The sequence below is a fragment of the Rhinoderma darwinii genome, chromosome 4 (genome assembly GCF_050947455.1).
Source record: "Rhinoderma darwinii isolate aRhiDar2 chromosome 4, aRhiDar2.hap1, whole genome shotgun sequence".
NCBI lineage: Eukaryota > Metazoa > Chordata > Amphibia > Anura > Rhinodermatidae > Rhinoderma > Rhinoderma darwinii.
The window spans coordinates 34,246,312-34,267,433 of record NC_134690.1 but is presented as its reverse complement, the minus strand read 5'-3'; the positions used below and the strand labels follow the sequence as shown (position 1 = coordinate 34,267,433).

Here is a 21,122-nt window from a genome sequence, read left to right as displayed (position 1 = left end):
ACGCAAATACAGTTCAGTGCAATGCTGGAGTCCTGCTCCAGTATTCACTGTGCCGCGAGCGGCTCGGCGCAGGCAGGCGCGATGTAGTGAGTCACTCACAGCACAGACCGGAGGAGAAGGATTCTCCACCCATCGTGGGAATGGGGATAGGTAAGTAATTATGTTATTATTTTTCTATTAGGTATGTACATATGGGAGCATTATACTGGGTATGGGAGGGGGGCTCATATGGTAGCTGCTGAGGGGGCATCATACTATATGGGGGGCATTATACTGTATGGAACAGCTATGGGGGGCATTATAATCTATGGGGCAGCTATATGGGGCATTATACTGTATGGGGGCATTATACTGTATAGGACAGCTGAGGGGGCATTATACTGTATGGGGGGCATTATACTGTATGGGACGTCTAAGGGGGCATTATAATGTATGGGGGCCATTATACTGTATAGGACAGCTAAAGGTGGCATTTTACTGTATGTGGGCATTATTTTGTATGTGGCAGCTATAGAGGGCATTATACTGTATGGGGAGCATTATACTGTGTGGGGCAGCTATAGGTTGCATTATACTGTATGGGGGCATTGTACTGTAAAGGATAGCTAAGGGGGGCATTATACTGTGTGGGGCATTATACTGTATAGGACAGCTAAGGGGGGCATTATACTGTATGGGGGCATTATACTGTATAGGACAGCTAAGGGGGGCATTATACGGTATGTGGCAGCTATGGAGGGCATTCTACTGTATGGGGAGCATTATACTATATGGGGCAGCTATAGGGGGCATTATACTGTATGGGGGCATTATACTGTATGTGGCAGTAATGGAGGGCATAATACCTGTATGGGGGCATTATACTGTATAGGACAGCTAAGGGGGGAATTATACTGTATGGGGCATTATATTGTATGGGACAGCTATGGGGGGCATTATACTGTACTGTGCAGATAAAGGGGGCATTATACTGTATAGGGCATTATACTGTATGTGGCAGCTATGTAGGGCACTATAGTGTATGGGGGAATTATACTGAATGGGGCAGCTATAGGGGGCATTATACCGTATGGGGGCAATATACTGTACGGAGCAGCTATAGGGGGCATTATACTGTATGGGGGCATTATACTGTATGTGGCGGCAATGGAGGGCATTATACTGTATGGGGGCATTATACTGTATAGGACAGCTAAGGGGTCATTTTACTATATGGAGGGCATTATACTGTATGGGATAGCTATTGGGGGCATTATACTGTATGGGGCAGCTATAAGGGGGCTTAAAATACTGTATGGGGTTAATATACTGTATGTGGCAGCTATGGTGGGCATTATACTGTATGGGGGCACTATACTGTATGGGGGCATTATACTGTATGGGACAGCTATGGGGGCTTTATACTGTATGTGGCAGCAATGGGGGGCATGATACTGTATGGGACAGCTATGGGGCATTATACTATATTGGACATTATAGTGCATGGGGCAGCTATAGGTGTCATTATACCATATGGGGGCATTATACTGTATGTGGCGGCAATAGGGGGCATTATACTGTATAGGGCATTATATTGTATGGAGTGCATTATACTCTATGGGGGGCATTATATTGTATGGGGCAGCTATGGGTCGCAATATACTGTGGGGGCAGCCATGGGGGGGCATGATACTGTGGAGGCAGCTATGGGGAGCATTATACTGTGTGGTGGCATCTATGGGGCATTACACTGTGTGGGCAGCTATGGGGGCATTATGCTGTGTGTGGGCAGTTATGGGGGCATTATACAGTGTGGGGACAGCTATGGGGCATTATACTGTGGGGTCAGCTATGGGAGGCATTATACTGTGGAGGCATTCATGGGGTCTGTCGTGCAAGGCGGCTGGGTAAGGTGTGTTCAGGGGTCTGGTGCTGTTGGGAAGGAGTAGGGGGTCCAAGCTGAATTTTTGCTCCAGGGCCCTTTAGCTACGCCCCTGTATCTGTAAGTGTATATATTTCTGTGTGTGCATCTACTACATTATCTGTGTTCAGAGTTATGACTGTGTGTTATCTGTGGTGTTACATAGGACTGCAGGTGATATCTACTACATTATCTGTACTCAGAGAGTTATCACTGTGTGTTATCTGTGGTGTTACATAGGACTGCAGGTGATATCTACTACATTATCTGTAATCAGAGAGTTATCACTGTGTGTTATCTGTGGTGTTACATAGGACTGCAGGTGACATCTACTACATTATCTGTACTAAGAGTTATCACAGTGTGTTATCTGTGGTGTTACATAGGACTGCAGTTGACACTACTACATTATCTGTACTCAGAAAGTTATCACTGTGTTATCTGTGGTGTTACATAGGACTGCATGTAACATCTACATTATCTGTATTTTTGTCAATCATTTTTGATTTGATTCAAGATTTTCTTATTTTTAGGAGTAATTAAGGAATTACTGTGCATGCAATTCCCATATCCTCAAAAAAATACCAGGACACAATTCTTTACATTAGAGTTATCCAATAATATATATTGATTATCAGGATTGTCCCTCAGCTGCTACGTGTGATCATGCTCACTTATAAAAGGCACAATGCTGATAATCATCATATATATATATATTTGGCTCAGAGAATAAGAAGAGCAACTATGAGTGCAGAGGAACGCCAGGAACAATGAGAAACCACTTCCCAAAACAAGGCGTTAAGAAGGCAAAACCCTGAAGTAAGACGACCCTGTAATGAAGAACGTCGTTCTCAAAGAGCACAATTATAAATACTTATCATTCCTTTTACTAGCAAACCCGTGTAACGAGCTTTCTATACTAGTATAATATGTCTCTCCTAGATAAACACACTTAAATAATGGAATCTATATATATATATATTCCCATAGATGATACCGTATTATCGTCCTTTATGTAGACATATTAGCACTCACCCCGGGATTACTCATATATCATCTACATGGAAGATTCCTATATCCAACACTAGAGAAATAGGCTCATTATTCAATAAGATAATTACCAGAAATACACCTCCGTCTCCTCAACTTTCTTCCTCCAACTGTTTAAGAAATAAAAAAAAATACCAATATTACACATAATTGTTCTTGAAAGGAATATAAAATATACTATTGTTCGCTGTTATAATATACGAAACAGTCGATACAAGGAGGAGGAGTTTCTCATAGCAACCAATCAGATTGCAGCTTTTATATATGGTATATTTTCCCTGGGCTTTGATTGCCTGATGGGAAAACGTGAGTGGTGATGTCAAAAGGGATCCTACATAAAAACAGGGTTGTGTCTAGAACATTTTTTCATAAAGCCTCCACACCCCAGGAGGCAAAAGCATTTTTCATTACTATCAATGCCTACTGCTTTCTGTGACTGAATAATACCCCCATACAGTGAATACCACCATACACTAACTGAATAATACCCCCACATCACCATACAGTTATGTCATTACAGTTTGATTCGTGGAGCCCCAAACTTTAAAACTACCACCAATCGAGGGACATCGGCTCTATCAAGTACAGCCGTCCTTATCAGGAACGTTGCATATGGTTTACTGTTTACTCAGGCACAGGGGCTCGTCCATATGATCTACTGTGCCTGGTACTACAGCTCAAGGCATCTCCTTCCTGTAAGGCATAGCCATACTCATATGTACAGGGCCGTTTCTGTGCAGATTAGACCCCGGTCAGACCCACACAGATCAAACATTCTAAGAATAGGCCATCGAATGTTAAATTCCAGGTAGTGAAGGGGTAACTTCCTTTGTGGTCTAGGGTATTAACCCCTTTGCGCAGCACAACGTAATAGCACGTCGTGGGGCTGAAGGTGATGTATCGAGGGGGCTCACGCGCTGAGCCCACTCCATATGCTGTGGGTATCAGCTGTGTATTACAGTTGACACCCAGTACTAACGGCCAGGAACAGCGATCGCAATGTTCGTGGCCGTGTAAACCGTCAAATGCTGCGGTAAAAAAAAAAGTTTAAAGAGAGGGAGCGGCCCCGTCCGAGACCTCGTCTTCCTCCCACAACGCGATCGTAGGGTGCTGATGGTTGTAATGGCAGCCCAGGGCCCTAATAAAGGCCCCGAGGTCTGCTTTCACTCTGCCTCTGTTAAAGGGAATGTGACGCTAGAAAAAAATGTTGTTTTTTTTTTAGTTAAACAATTAGTGTATAGGTGATTAAACATTGTTCTAATTTTTTTAATTTTTTTCACGAGTCAGGAAATATTATAAATTAGATTCTAATTTATAATATTTCCCAGTGCTGGTCACTAGATGGAGCAATTCTCAAAATTGCAGCATTGCATGTGGTAAAGCAACCACATTGCTTTATGCTGCAAAATTTGAGAAAACTCACTCGCTCTAGTGAGCTCTCAGAATCCCCCCTCCTTTATCCTGGCTAGTGCCGGGAGAAACGAGGGGATTGAACGGTCAAACCTCCTACACTGTGTGTCGCCATTTTTTGAGCTAACACACAGTGTAGTAGGTTTACATACACTAGTAAACACACAGTAAAACACTTACATACACAGCATTATACTGTGTGGGGCAGCTATAGGATGCATTATAATGTATGGGGGCATTGTACTGTATAGGACAGCTAAGGGGGGCATTATACTGTGTGGGGCATTATACTGTATAGGACAGCTAAGGGGGGCATTATACTGTATGTGGCAGCTATGGGGGCTTTATACTGTATGTGGCAGCAATGGGGGGCATGATACTGTATGGGACAGCTATGGGGCATTATACTATATTGGACATTATAGTGCATGGGGCAGCTATGGGTGTCATTATACTGTATGGGGGCATTATACTGTCTGTGGCGGCATAATGGGGCATTATACTGTATGGGGCATTATATTGTATGGAGTGCATTATACTCTATGGGGGCATTATATTGTATGGGGCAGCTATGGGTCGCAATATACTGTGGGGGCAGCCATGGGGGGTATGATACTGTGGAGGCAGCTATGGGGGGCATTATACTGTGTGGTGGCATCTATGGGGCATTACAATCTGTGGGCAGCTATGGGGGCATTATGCTGTGTGTGGGCAGTTATGGGGGCATTATACCGTGTAGAGGCAGCTATGGGGCATTATACTGTAGGGTCAGCTATGGGAAGCATTATACTGTGGAGGCATTCATGGGGTCTGTCGTGCAAGGCGGCTGGGTAAGGTGTGCATGCAGTAATTTAATAATACCACCATATAGTAACTGAATAATACCACAATACACTGACTGACTAATACCTCCATACAGTGACTATATAACACTACCATGCAGTAACTGAATAATACCACCATACACTGACTGAATAATACCTCCATACAGTGACTAAATAATACCACCATACAGTGACTAAATAATACCACCATACAGTGACTGAATAATACCACCATACAGTAACTGAATAATACCACCATACACTGACTGAATAATACCTCCATACAGTGACTATAAAATACTGCCATGCAGTAACTGAATAATACTACCATTCACTGACTGAATAATACCTCCATACAGTGACTAAATAATACCACCATACAGTGACTAAATAATACCACCATACAGTGACTGAATAATACCACCATACAGTAACTGAATAATACCACCATACGCTGACTGAATAATAGCTGCAGACACTGACAGAATAATACCATAATACACTAAGGCCTCATTCACACGACAGGGTCCGAGTGTCGGCCGGGAAAATCGGCCGTTTTTGGCCGATTTTCCCGGCCGGTTTGCATCCGGTTTGCATCCGTTCCGGGCCGAGTTGCCGTTTTTACCGGCCGATTTGGACCCGATTTGCATCCGTTTTTTTCCCTGTCCGTTTTAAAATCGGATGAATTTCATTTCAATTTTTTGCCACACACAGCCCTTTGTAGATAATGCCACAGCCCCCCTGGTAGGTAATGCCACCCAGCCCCCTGTAGGTAATGACACACAGCCCCCTGTTGGTGATGCCACACAGCCCCCTGTAGGTCATGCCACACAGCCCCCTGTAGGTGATGCCACACAGCCCCCTGTAGGTGATGCCACCAAGTCCCCTGTAGGTGATGCCACCAAGTCCCCTGTAGGTGATGCCACCAAGGCCCCTGTAGGTGATGCCACCCAGCCCCCTGTAGGCGATGCCACACAGCCCCTTGCAGGCGATGCCACCCTGCCCCCTGTAGGCGATGCCACCCTGCCCCCTGTAGGTGATGCCACCCAGCCCCCTGCAGGCGATGCCACCCTGCCTCCTGTAGGCGATGCCACCCTGCCCCCTGTAGGCGATGCCACCCAGCCCCCTGTAGGTGATGCCACCCAGCCTCCTGTAGGTGATGTCACCCAGCCCACTGTAGGTGATGCCACCCAGCCCCCTGTAGGTGGTGCCACCAAGCCCCCTGTAGGTGGTGCCACCAAGCCCCCTGTAGGTGATGCCACCAAGTCCCCTGTAGGTGATGCCACACAGCCCCCTGTAGGTTGCACCCATCCCCCCCTTCCAGGAGAAGTCACTGACTTCAAAGTCCATATATGGACAGTGGAGTCACTGACTTCTCCTGGAGAGGAATTCCCTGCCACAGGTCGGGAATTCCGCTTCAGAAGTGAGTGACGTCACTGTCCATATATGGACAGTGTAGTCACTCACTTCTCCTGTAGCGGAATCCCCGGCCATAGAGTCGGGGATTCCGCTGCAGAAGTGAGTGACATCGCTGTGTCCATATATGGACAGTGTAGTCACTCACTTCTCCTGTAGCGGAATCCCCGGCCATAGAGTCGGGGATTCAGCTGCAGAAGTGAGTGACATCGCTGTGTCCATATATGGACAGTGTAGTCACTTACTTCTTCTGTAGAGGCATCCCCGGCCATAGAGTCGGGGGATTCCGCTGCAGAAGTGAGTGACTTCGCTGTGTCCATATATGGACAGTGTAGTCACGCACTTCTCCTGTAGCGGAATCCCCAATACCCGGTCGGGGATTGGGGATTTCGACTCCTACAGGGAGCAAAAAAAGGCCCGGTCATCACTCAGGACATATTCCGGTGATGGCCGTGTATTACCCGGCCCCATAGACTTCTATGGGAGCCGGGCGGCCGGGTACCCAGCCGAAAATAGGGCATTTCCCATTTTTTGACGGCCGGTTCTCCCGGCCATCAAAAAATTGGTCGTGTGAATAGCCCCATTAGGGGTCTATTGTTCCTAATGCAGCCGGGTGCCGGCCGATTTATTAACGGCCGGCACCCGGCCGGGAAAACCTGTCGTGTGAATTCTGCCTAACTCAATAATACCTCCATACAGTGACTGAATAATACCACCATAGAGTGACTGAATAACACCACCATTCAGTGACTGAATAATACCACCATACAGTGACTGAATAATACCACCATACAGTGACTAAATAATACCTCCATACAGTGACTAAATAATACCTCCATACAGTGACTGAATAATACCACCATACACTGACTGAATAATACCACCATACAGTGACTGAATAATAGCTCCAAACAGTAACTGAATAATAACTCCATACAGTAACTGAATAATACCACCATACAGTGACTGTATAGTAGCTCCATACAGTCAATGAATAATACCTCCATACAGTCAATGAATAAAACCTCCATACAGTATTTGAATAATACCTCCATACAGTGACTGAATACCACCATACAGTGACTAAATAATACCACCGTACAGTGACTAAATAATACCACCATACAGTTACTGAATAATACCACCATACAGTGACTGAATAATACCACCATACAGTGACTGAATAATTACACCGTACAGTGACTAAACAATACCACCATAGAGTGACTTAATAATACCACCATGTAGTGACTGAATAATTCCACCATGTAGTGACTGAATAATACCACCATGCTGGATCTATTGCACTAAGAATACCAGTGGTGCCCTGCAGACGCCATTGACTTTTAATGGGTCAGCTGGGCTCCGCAAAAGTGTACCTCATTTTGACAGGAAAAATATAATCCTTTTTGTTCTACAGACTTACGGTATTTCCTCATGGGTAATCCAAAAAGGATCATCTTCATATCCTGATGGCCTGGAAGAGAAAATACAAATCCAGTTAGAATAACAAAACTGAAACCTACCAAAAAAATCATCTATCATATTTGGCAAGGATGTGGTGTCCGAGGCACAGTTAGCTCTGCCCACAGCCCGACCTGCAAGAAGCCTGTGAGGAAGGAGATGTGAGTGCTCAGTCTGTCTGTTGTTTGTGCCTCCATTTGTCTGTGAGTCTGAGTGTTTGTGTGTGTATAAATTCCAGTATGTGGGTATGTGTGTGTGTGTGTGTGTGTGTGTGTGTGTGTGTGTGTGTCTAAGTGCCTATATATGTATCTGTATAGTGGCGTAGCTATAGAGATCGCATCGGTCGCAGCTGCGACCGGGCCCCCAAGCCTGTGGAGCCCGCAGGGCCCCGTTGCCACCCAGTGCTGACCGCTCTTCCAACTGTATTTGCGTCCTCAGGACGCAAATACAGTTCAGTGCAATGCTGGAGTCCTGCTCCAGTATTCACTGTGCCGCGAGCGGCTCGGCGCAGGCAGGCGCGATGTAGTGAGTCACTCACAGCACAGACCGGAGGAGAAGGATTCTCCACCCATCGTGGGAATGGGGATAGGTAAGTAATTATGTTATTATTTTTCTATTAGGTATGTACATATGGGGGCATTATACTGGGTATGGGAGGGGGGCTCATATGGTAGCTGCTGAGGGGGCATCATACTATATGGGGGGCATTATACTGTATGGAACAGCTATGGGGGGCATTATAATCTATGGAGCAGCTATATGGGGCATTATACTGTATGGGGGCATTATACTGTATAGGACAGCTGAGGGGGCATTATACTGTATGGGGGGCATTATACTGTATGGGACTTCTAAGGGGGTATTATAATGTATGGGGGGCATTATACTGTATAGGACAGCTAAAGGTGGCATTTTACAGTATGTGGGCATTATTTTGTATGTGGCAGCTATAGAGGGCATTATACTGTATGGGGAGCATTATACTGTGTGGGGCAGCTATAGGATGCATTATACTGTATGGGGGCATTGTACTGTATAAGACAGCTAAGGGGGGCATTATACTGTGTGGGGCATTATACTGTATAGGACAGATAAGGGGGGCATTATACTGTATGTGGCAGCTATGGAGGGCATTCTACTGTATGGGGAGCATTATACTGTATGGGGCAGCTATAGGGGGCATTATACTGTATGGGGGCATTATACTGTATGTGGCAGTAATGGAGGGCATAATACTGTATGGGGGCATTATACTGTATAGGACAGCTAAGGGGGGAATTATACTGTATGGGGCATTATATTGTATGGGACTGCTGTGGGGGGCATTATACTGTACTGTGCAGATATAGGGGGCATTATACTGTATAGGGCATTATACTGTATGTGGCAGCTATGTAGGTCACTATAGTGTATGGGGGAATTATACTGAATGGGGCAGCTATAGGGGCAATATACTGTACGAAGCAGCTATAGGGGGCATTATACTGTATGGGGGCATTATACTGTATGTGGCAGCAATGGAGGGCATTATACTGTATAGGACAGCTAAGGGGCATTTTACTATATGGAGGGCATTATACTGTATGGGATAGCTATTGGGGGCTTTATACTGTATGGGGCAGCTATAAGGGGGCTTAAAATACTGTATGGGGGCAATATACTGTATGTGGCAGCTATGGTGGGCATTATACTGTATGGGGGCACTATACTGTATGGGGGCATTATACTGTATGTGACAGCTATGGGGGCTTTATACTGTATGTGGCAGCAATGGGGGGCATGATACTGTATGGGACAGATATGGGGCATTATACTATATTGGACATTATAGTGCATGGGGCAGCTATGGGTGTCATTATACTGTATGGGGGCATTATACTGTATGTGGCGGCAATAGGGGGCATTATACTGTATGGGGCATTATATTGTATGGAGTGCATTATACTCTATGGGGGCATTATATTGTATGGGGCAGCTATGGGTCGCAATATACTGTGGGGGCAGCCATGGGGGGTATGATACTGTGGAGGTAGCTATGGGGGGCATTATACTGAGTGGTGGCATCTATGGGGCATTACACTGTGTGGGCGGCTATGGGGGCATTATGCTGTGTGTGGGCAGTTATGGGGGCATTATACCGTGTAGGGGCAGCTATGGGGCATTATACTGTGGGGTCAGCTATGGGAGGCATTATACTGTGGAGGCATTCATGGGGTCTGTCGTGCAAGGCGGCTGGGTAAGGTGTGCATGCAGTAATTAAATAATACCACCATATAGTAACTGAATAATACCACCATACACTGACTGAATAATACCTCCATACAGTGACTATATAATACTACCATGCAGTAACTGAATAATACCACCATACACTGACTGAATAATACCTCCATACAGTGACTAAATAATACCACCATACAGTGACTAAATAATACCACCATACAGTGACTGAATAATACCACCATACAGTAACTGAATAATACCACCATACACTGACTGAATAATACCTCCATACAGTGACTATATAATACTACCATGCAGTAACTGAATAATACCACCATTCACTGACTGAATAATACCTCCATACAGTGACTAAATAATACCACCATACAGTGACTAAATAATACCACCATACAGTGACTGAATAATACCACCATACAGTAACTGAATAATACCACCCTACACTGACTGAATAATACCTCCATACAGTGACTATATAATACTACCATGCAGTAACTGAATAATACCACCATTCACTGACTGAATAATACCTCCATACAGTGACTAAATAATACCACCATACAGTGACTGAATAATACCACCATACAGTAACTGAATAATACCACCATACACTGACTGAATAATAGCTGCAGACACTGACAGAATAATACCACCATACACTAAGGCCTCATTCACACGACAGGGTCCGAGTGTCGGCCGGGAAAATCGTCCGTTTTTGGCCGATTTTCCCGGCCGGTTTGCATCCGGTTTGCATCCGTTCCGGGCCGAGTTGCCGTTTTTACCGGCCGATATGGACCCGATTTGCATCCGTTTTTTTCCCTGTCCGTTTTAAAATCGGATGAATTTTATTTAAATTTTTTGCCACACACAGCCCTTTGTAGATAATGCCACAGCCCCCCTGATAGATAAATGCCACCCAGCCCCCTGTAGGTAATGCCACACAGCCCCCTGTAGGTAATGCCACACAGCCCCCTGTAGGTAATGCCACAGAGCCCCCGGTTGGTGATGCCACACAGCCCCCTGTTGGTGATGCCACACAGCCCTCTGTAGGTGATGCCACACAGCCCCCTGTAGGTGATGCCACACAGCCCCCTGTAGGTAATGCCACCAAGTCCCCTGTAGGTGATGCCACCAAGTCCCCTGTAGGTGATGCCACCAAGTCCCCTGTAGGTGATGCCACCAAGTCCCCTGTAGGTGATGCCACCAAGTCCCCTGTAGGTGATGCCACCCAGCCCCCTGTAGGTGATGCCACCCAGCCCCCTGTAGGCGATGCCACACAGCCACCTGTAGGCGATGCCACACAGTCACCTGTAGGCGATGCCACCCTGCCCTCTGCAGGCGATGCCACACAGCCCCCTGCAGGCGATGCCACACAGCCCCTTGCAGGCGATGCCACCCTGCCCCCTGTAGGTGATGCCACCCTGCCCCCTGTAGGTGATGCCACACAGCCCACTTTAGGCGATGCCACCCAGCCCCCTGCAGGCGATGCCACCCTGCCTCCTGTAGGCGATGCCACCCTGCCCCCTGTAGGCGATGACACCCAGCCCCCTGTAGGCGATGCCACCCAGCCCCCTGTAGGGGATGCCACCCAGCCCCCTGTAGGTGATGCCACCCAGCCCCCTGTAGGTGGTGCCACCAGGCCCCCTGTAGGGGGTGCCACCAAGCCCCCTGTAGGTGATGCCACCAAGTCCCATGTAGGTGATGCCACACAGCCCCCTGTAGGTTGCACCCATCCCCCCCTTCCAGGAGAAGTCACTGACTTCAATGTCCATATATGGACAGTGGAGTCACTGACTTCTCCTGGAGAGGAATTCCCTGCCACAGGTCGGGAATTCTGCTTCAGAAGTGAGTGACGTCACTGTCCATATATGGACAGTGTAGTCACTCACTTCTCCTGTAGCGGAATCCCCGGCCATAGAGTCGGGGATTCCGCTGCAGAAGTGAGTGACATCGCTGTGTCCATATATGGACAGTGTAGTCACTCACTTCTCCTGTAGCGGAATCCCTGGCCATAGAGTCGGGGATTCCGCTGCAGAAGTGAGTGACATCGCTGTGTCCATATATGGACAGTGTAGTCACTCACTTCTCCTGTAGCGGAATCCCCGGCCATAAAGTCGGGGATTCAGCTGCAGAAGTGAGTGACATCGCTGTGTCCATATATGGACAGTGTAGTTACTTACTTCTCCTGTAGCGGCATCCCCGGCCATAGAGTCGGGGATTCCGCTGCAGAATTGAGTGACATCGCTGTGTCCATATATGGACAGTGTAGTCACTTACTTCTCCTGTAGCGGCATCCCCGACCATAGAGTCGGGGGATTCCGCTGCAGAAGTGAGTGACTTCGCTGTGTCCATATATGGACAGTGTAGTCACGCACTTCTCCTGTAGCGGAATCCCCAATCCCCGGTCGGGGATTGGGGATTTCGACTCCTACAGGGTGCAAAAAAAGACCCTCCTCCTCCTCCTCACATGCACACTGCACTGTGAGGAGGAGGAGAGAGAGTGCGCGAGCGACGGTAGACCCGGCCATCACTCAGGACATATTCCGGTGATGGCCGTGTATTACCCGGCCCCATAGACTTCTATGGGAGCCGGGCGGCCGGGTACCCGGCCGAAAATAGGGCATGCCCCATCTTTTGACGGCCGGTTTTGCCGGCCGTCAAAAAATTGGTCGTGTAAATAGCCCCATTAGGGTTCTATTGTTCCTAATGCAGCCGGGTGCCGGCCAATTTATGAACGGCCGGCACCCGGCCGGGAAACCCTGTCGTGTGAATTCCGCCTAACTAAATAATACCTCCATACAGTGACTGAATAATACCACCATAGAGTGACTGAATAATACCACCATTCAGTGACTGAATAATACCACCATACAGTGACTGAATAATACCACCATACAGTGACTAAATAATACCTCCTCCATACAGTGACTAAATAATACCTCCATACAGTGACTGAATAATACCACCATACACTGACTGAATAATACCACCATACAGTGACTGAATAATAGCTCCAAACAGTAAATGAATAATAACTCCATACAGTAACTGAATAATACCACCATACAGTGACTGTATAGTAGCTTCATACAGTCAATGAATAATACCTCCATACAGCCAATGAATATTACCTCCATACAGTATTTGAATAATACCTCCATACAGTGACTGAATACCACCATTCACTGACTGAATAATACCACCATACAGTGACTAAATAATACCACCATACAGTGACTGAATAATACCACCATACAGTGACTGAATAATACCACCATACAGTGACTGAATAATACCACCATACAGTGACTGAATAATACCACCATACAGTGACTGAATAATACCACCGTACAGTGACTAAATAATACCACCATAGAGTGACTTAATAATACCACCATGCAGTGACTGAATAATACCACCATGTAGTGACTGAATAATACCACCATGCTGGATCTATTGCACTAAGAATACCAGTGGTGCCCTGCAGACGCCATTGACTTTTAATGGGTCAGGTGGGCTCCGCCGAAGTGTCCGTCATTTTGACAGGAAAAATATAATCCTTTTTGTTGTACAGACTTACATTTCCTCAATGGTAATCCAAAAAGGATAATCTCCAAATTCTGATGGCCTGGAAGAGAAAATACAAATCCAGTTAGAATAACAAAACTGAAACCTACCAAAAAAATCATCTATCATATTTGGCAAGGATGTGGTGTCCGAGGCACAGTTAGCTCTGCCCACAGCCCGACCTGCAAGAAGCCTGTGAGGAAAGAGATGTGAGTGCTCAGTCTGTCTGTTGTTTGTGCCTCCATTTGTCTGTGAGTCTGAGTGTTTGTGTGTGTATAAATTCCAGTATGTGGGTATGTGTGTGTGTGTGTGTGTGTGTGTGTGTGTGTGTGTCTAAGTGCCTATATGTGTATCTGTATAGTGGCGTAGCTATAGAGATGGCATCGGGCGCAGCTGCGACCGGGCCTCCAAGCCTGTGGAGCCCGCAGGGCCCCGTTGCCACCCAGTGCTGACCGCTCTTCCAACTGTATTTGCGTCCTCAGGACGCAAATACAGTTCAGTGCAATGCTGGAGTCCTGCTCCAGTATTCACTGTGCCGCGAGCGGCTCGGCGCAGGCAGGCGCGATGTAGTGAGTCACTCACAGCACAGACCGGAGGAGAAGGATTCTCCACCCATCGTGGGAATGGGGATAGGTAAGTTATTATGTTTTTTTCTATTAGGTATGTACATATGGGGGCATTATACTTGGTATGGGAGGGGGGCTCATATGGTAGCTGCTGAGGGGGCATCATACTATATGGGGGGCATTATACTGTATGGAACAGCTATGGGGGGCATTATAATCTATGGGGCAGCTATATGGGGCATTATACTGTATAGGACAGCTGAGGGGGCATTATACTGTATGGGGGGCATTATACTGTATGGGACTTCTAAGGGGGAATTATAATGTATGGGGGGCATTATACTGTATAGGACAGCTAAAGGTGGCATTTTACTGTATGTGGGCATTATTTTGTATGTGGCAGCTATAGAGGGCATTATACTGTATGGGGAGCATTATACTGTGTGGGGCAGCTATAGGATGCATTATACTGTATGGGGGCATTGTACTGTATAGGACAGCTAAGGGGGGCATTATACTGTGTGGGGCATTATACTATATAGGACAGCTAAGGGGGGCATTATACTGTATGGGGGCATTATACTGTATAGGACAGCTAAGGGGGCATTATACTGTATGTGGCAGCTATGGAGGGCATTCTACTGTATGGGGAGCATTATACTAAATGGGGCAGCTATAGGGGGCATTATACTGTATGGGGGCATTATACTGTATGTGGCAGTAATGTAGGGCCTAATACTGTATGGGGGCATTATACTGTATAGGACAGCTAAGGGGGGAATTATACTGTATGGGGCATTATATTGTATGGGACAGCTATGGGGGGCATTATACTGTACTGTGCAGATATAGGGGGCATTATACTGTATAGGGCATTATACTGTATGTGGCAGCTATGTAGGGCACTATAGTGTATGGGGGAATTATACTGAATGGGGCAGCTATAGGGGGCATTATACCGTATGGGGGCAATATACTGTACGGAGCAGCTATAGGGGGCATTATACTGTATGGGGGCATTATACTGTATGTGGCAGCAATGGAGGGCATTATACTGTATGGGGGCATTATACTGTATAGAACAGCTAAGGGGGCATTTTACTATATGGAGGGCATTATACTGTATGGGATAGCTATTGGGGGCATTATACTGTATGGGGCAGCTATAAGGGGGCTTAAAATACTGTATGGGGGCAATATACTGTATGTGGCAGCTATGGTGGGCATTATACTGTATGGGGGCACTATACTGTATGGGGGCATTATACTGTATGGGACAGCTATGGGGGCTTTATACTGTATGTGGCAGCAATGGGGGGCATGATACTGTATGGGACAGCTATGGGGCATTATACTATATTGGACATTATAGTGCATGGGGCAGCTATGGGTGTCATTATACTGTATGGGGGCATTATACTGTATGTGGCGGCAATAGGGGGCTTTATACTGTATGGGGCATTATATTGTATGGAGTGCATTATACTCTATGGGGGGCATTATATTGTATGGGGCAGCTATGGGTCGCAATATACTGTGGGGGCAGCCATGGGGGGGGCATGATACTGTGGAGGCAGCTATGGGGAGCATTATACTGTGTGGTGGCATCTATGGGGCATTACACTGTGTGGGCAGCTATGGGGGCATTATGCTGTGTGTGGGCAGTTATGGGGGCATTATACCGTGTGGGGACAGCTATGGGGCATTATACTGTGGGGTCAGCTATGGGAGGGATTATACTGTGGAGGCATTCATGGGGTCTGTCGTGCAAGGCGGCTGGGTAAGGTGTGCGCAGGGGTCTGGTGCTGTTAGGAAGGAGTAGGGGGTCCAAGCTGAATTTTTGCTCCAGGGCCCTTTAGCTACGCCCCTGTATCTGTAAGTGTATATATTTCTGTGTGTGCATCTACTACATTATCTGTGTTCAGAGTTATGACTGTGTGTTATCTGTGGTGTTACATAGGACTGCAGGTGATATCTACTACATTATCTGTACTCAGAGAGTTATCACTGTGTGTTATCTGTGGTGTTACATAGGACTGCAGGTGACATCTACTACATTATCTGTAATCAGAGAGTTATCACTGTGTGTTATCTGTGGTGTTACATAGGACTGCAGGTGACATCTACTACATTATCTGTACTAAGAGTTATCACAGTGTGTTATCTGTGGTGTTACATAGGACTGCATGTAACATCTACATTATCTGTACTCAGTTATCACTGGGTGTAGAGCTGGTTGATTTTTCCCAAAAAATAAAATCTAGATTTTTGTCAATCATTTTTGATTTGATTCAAGATTTTCTTATTTTTAGGAGTAATTAAGGAATTACTGTGCATGCAATTCCCATATCTCAAAAAAAATACCAGGACACAATTCTTTACATTAGAGTTATCCAATAATATATATTGATTATCAGGATTGTCCCTCAGCTGCTACGTGTGATCATGCTCACTTATAAAAGGCACAATGCTGATAATCATCATATATATATATATTTGGCTCAGAGAATAAGAAGAGCAACTATGAGTGCAGAGGAACGCCAGGAACAACGAGAAACCACTTCCCAAAACATTAAGAAGGCAAAACCCTGAAGTAAGACGAGCCTGTAATGAAGAACGTCGTTCTCAAAGAGCACAATTATAAATACTTATCATTCCTTTTACTAGCAAACCCGTGTAACGAGCTTTCTATACTAGTATAATATGTCTCTCCTAGATAAACACACTTAAATAATGGAATCTATATATATATATATTCCCATAGATGATACCGTATTATCGTCCTTTATGTAGACATATTAGCACTCACCCCGGGATTACTCATATATCATCTACATGGAAGATTCCTATATCCAACACTAGAGAAATAGGCTCATTATTCAATAAGAAAATTACCAGAAATACACCTCCGTCTCCTCAACTTTCTTCCTCCAACTGTTTAAGAAATAAAAAAAAATACCAATATTACACATAATTGTTCTTGAAAGGAATATAAAATATACTATTGTTCTCTGTTATAATATACGAAACAGTCGATACAAGGAGGAGGAGTTTCTCATAGCAACCAATCAGATTGCAGCTTTTATATATGGTATATTTTCCCTGGGCTTTGATTGCCTGATGGGAAAACGTGAGTGGTGATGTCAAAAGGGATCCTACATAAAAACAGGGTTGTGTCTAGAACATTTTTTCATAAAGCCTCCACACCCCAGGAGGCAAAAGCATTTTTCATTACTATCAATGCCTACTGCTTTCTGTGACTGAATAATACCCCCATACAGTGAATACCACCATACACTAACTGAATAATACCCCCACATCACCATACAGGTATGTCATTACGGTTTGATTCGTGGAGCCCCAAGCTTTAAAACTACCACCAATCGAGGGACATCGGCTCTATCAAGTACAGCCGTCCTTATCAGGAACGTTGCATATGGTTTACTGTTTACTCAGGCACAGGGGCTCGTCCATATGATCTACTGTGCCTGGTACTACAGCTCAAGGCATCTCCTTCCTGTAAGGCATAGCCATACTCATATGTACAGGGCCGTTTCTGTGCAGATTAGACCCCGGTCAGACCCACACAGATCAAACATTCTAAGAATAGGCCATCGAATGTTAAATTCCAGGTAGTGAAGGGGTAACTTCCTTTGTGGTCTAGGGTATTAACCCCTTTGCGCAGCACAACGTAATAGCACGTCGTGGGGCTGAAGGTGATGTATCGAGGGGGCTCACGCGCTGAGCCCACTCCATATGCTGTGGGTATCAGCTGTGTATTACAGTTGACACCCAGTACTAACGGCCAGGAACAGCGATCGCAATGTTCCTGGTCGTGTAAACCGTCAAATGCTGCGGTAAAAAAAAAAGTTTAAAGAGAGGGAGCGGCCCCGTCCGAGACCTCGTCTTCCTCCCACAACGCGATCGTAGGGTGCTGATGGTTGTAATGGCAGCCCAGGGCCCTAATAAAGGCCCCGAGGTCTGCTTTCACTCTGCCTCTGTTAAAGGGAATGTGACGCTAGAAAAAGATGTTGTTTTTTTTTAGTTAAACAATTAGTGTATAGGTGATTAAACATTGTTCTAATTTTTTTAATTTTTTTCACGAGTCAGGAAATATTATACATTTAATTCTAATTTATAATATTTCCCAGTGCTGGTCACTAGATGGAGCAATTCCCAAAATTGCAGCATTGCATGTGGTAAAGCAACCACATTGCTTTATGCTGCAAAATTTGAGAAAACTCACTCGCTCTAGTGAGCTGTCAGAATCCACCCTCCTTTATCCTGGCTAGTGCCGGGAGAAACGAGGGGATTGAACGGTCAAACCTCCTACACTGTGTGTCGCCATTTTTTGAGCTAACACACAGTGTAGTAGGTTTACATACACTAGTAAACACACAGTAAAACACTTACATACACAGCATTATACTGTGTGGGGCAGCTATGAGATGCATTATACTGTATGGGGGCATTGTACTGTATAGGACAGCTAAGGGGGGCATTATACTGTGTGGGGCATTATACTGTATAGGACAGCTAAGGGGGGCATTATACTGTATGGGGGCATTATACTGTATAGGACAGCTAAGGGGGGCATTATACTGTATGTTGGCAGCTATGGGGGCTTTATACTGTATGTGGCAGCAATGGGGGGCATGATACTGTATGGGACAGCTATGGGGCATTATACTATATTGGACATTATAGTGCATGGGGCAGCTATGGGTGTCATTATACTGTATGGTGGCATTATACTGTATGTGGCGGCAATAGGGGGCATTATACTGTATGGGGCATTATATTGTATGGAGTGCATTATACTCTATGGGGGCATTATATTTTATGGGGCAGCTATGGGTCGCAATATACTGTGGGGCAGCCATGGGGGTATAATACTGTGGAGGCAGCTATGGGGGGCATTATACTGAGTGGTGGCATCTATGGGGCATTACACTGTGTGGGCAGCTATGGGGCAATTATGCTGTGTGTGGGCAGTTATGGGGGCATTATACCATGTAGGGGCAGTTATGGGGCATTATACTGTGGGGTCAGCTATGGGAGGCATTATACTGTGGAGGCATTCATGGGGTCTGTCGTGCAAGGCGGCTGGGTAAGGTGTGCATGCAGTAATTGAATAATACCACCATATAGTAACTGAATAATACCACCATACACTGACTGAATAATACCTCCATACAGTGACTATATAATACTACCATGCAGTAACTGAATAATACCACCATACACTGACTGAATAATACCTCCATACAGTGACTAAATAATACCACCATACAGTGACTAAATAATACCACCATACAGTGACTGAATAATACCACCATACAGTAACTGAATAATAACACCATACACTGACTGAATAATAGCTGCAGACACTGACAGAATAATACCACCATACACTAAGGCCTCATTCACACGACAGGGTCCGAGTGTCGGCCGGGAAAATCGGCCGTTTTTGGACGATTTTCCCGGCCGGTTTGCATCCGGTTTGCATCCGTTCCGGGCCGAGTTGCCGTTTTTACCGGCCGATTTGGACCCGATTTGCATCAGTTTTTTTCCCTGTCCGTTTTAAAATCGGATGAATTTAATTTCAATTTTTTGCCACACACAGCCCTTTGTAGATAATGCCACAGCCCCCCTGGTAGGTAATGCCACCCAGCCCCCTGTAGGTAATGCCACACAGCCCCCTGTTGGTGATGCCACACAGCCCCCTGTTGGTGATGCCACACAGCCCTCTGTAGGTCATGCCACACAGCCCCCTGTAGGTGATGCCACACAGCCCCCTGTAGGTAATGCCACCAAGTCCCCTGTAGGTGATGCCACCAAGTCCCCTGTAGGTGATGCCACCAAGTCCCCTGTAGGTGATGCCATCCAGCCCCCTGTAGGTGATGCCACCCAGCCACCTGTAGGCGATACCACACAGCCACCTGTAGGGGATGCCACACAGCCACCTGTAGGGGATGCCACACAGCCCCCTGCAGGCGATGCCACACAGCCCCCTGCAGGCGATGCCACACAGCCCCTTGCAGGCGATGCCACCCTGCCCCCTGTAGGCGATGCCACCCTGTCCCCTGTAGGTGATGCCACCCAGCCCCCTGCAGGCGATGCCACCCTGCCTCCTGTAGGCGATGCCACCCTGCCCCCTGTAGGCGATGCCACCCAGCCCCCTGTAGGCGATGCCACCCAGCCCCCTGTAGGCGATGCCACCCAGCCCCCTGTAGGTGGCGCCACCCAGCCCCCTGTAGGTGATGCCACCAAGCCCCCTGTAGGTGATGCCACCAAGTCCCCTGTAGGTGATGCCACACAGCCCATGTAGGTTGCACCCATCCCCCCCTTCCAGGAGAAGTCACTAACTTCAATGTCCATATATGGACAGTGGAGTCACTGACTTCTCCTGGAGAGGAATTCCCTGCCACAGGTCGGGAATTCCGCTTCAGAAGTGAGTGACGTCACTGTCCATATATGGACAGTGTTGTCACTCACTTCTCCTGTAGCGGAATCCCCGGCCATAGAGTCGGGGATTCCGCTGCAGAAGTGAGTGACATCGCTGTGTCCATACATGGACAGTGTAGTCACTCACTTCTCCTGTAGCGGAATCCCCGGCCATAGAGTCGGGGATTCAGCTGCAGAAGTGAGTGACATTGTTGTGTCCATATATGGACAGTGTAG

General features: G+C 46.5%; 1 protein-coding gene across 1 annotated transcript in view; it reads right to left on the bottom strand.

Moving 5' to 3' along the window:
• LOC142760389 (uncharacterized) overlaps positions 1 to 21,122 on the bottom strand; it is a 73,672-nt gene that overhangs the window by 18,555 nt on the left and 33,995 nt on the right. Inside the window, exons 3-4 of the mRNA XM_075863573.1 lie at positions 17,334 to 17,372; positions 13,886 to 13,933 (exon numbers count right to left, since the gene is read on the bottom strand). Coding sequence (XP_075719688.1) covers positions 13,886 to 13,933; positions 17,334 to 17,372 — 87 coding nt within the window. The remainder of the gene's footprint in view (positions 1 to 13,885; positions 13,934 to 17,333; positions 17,373 to 21,122) is intronic.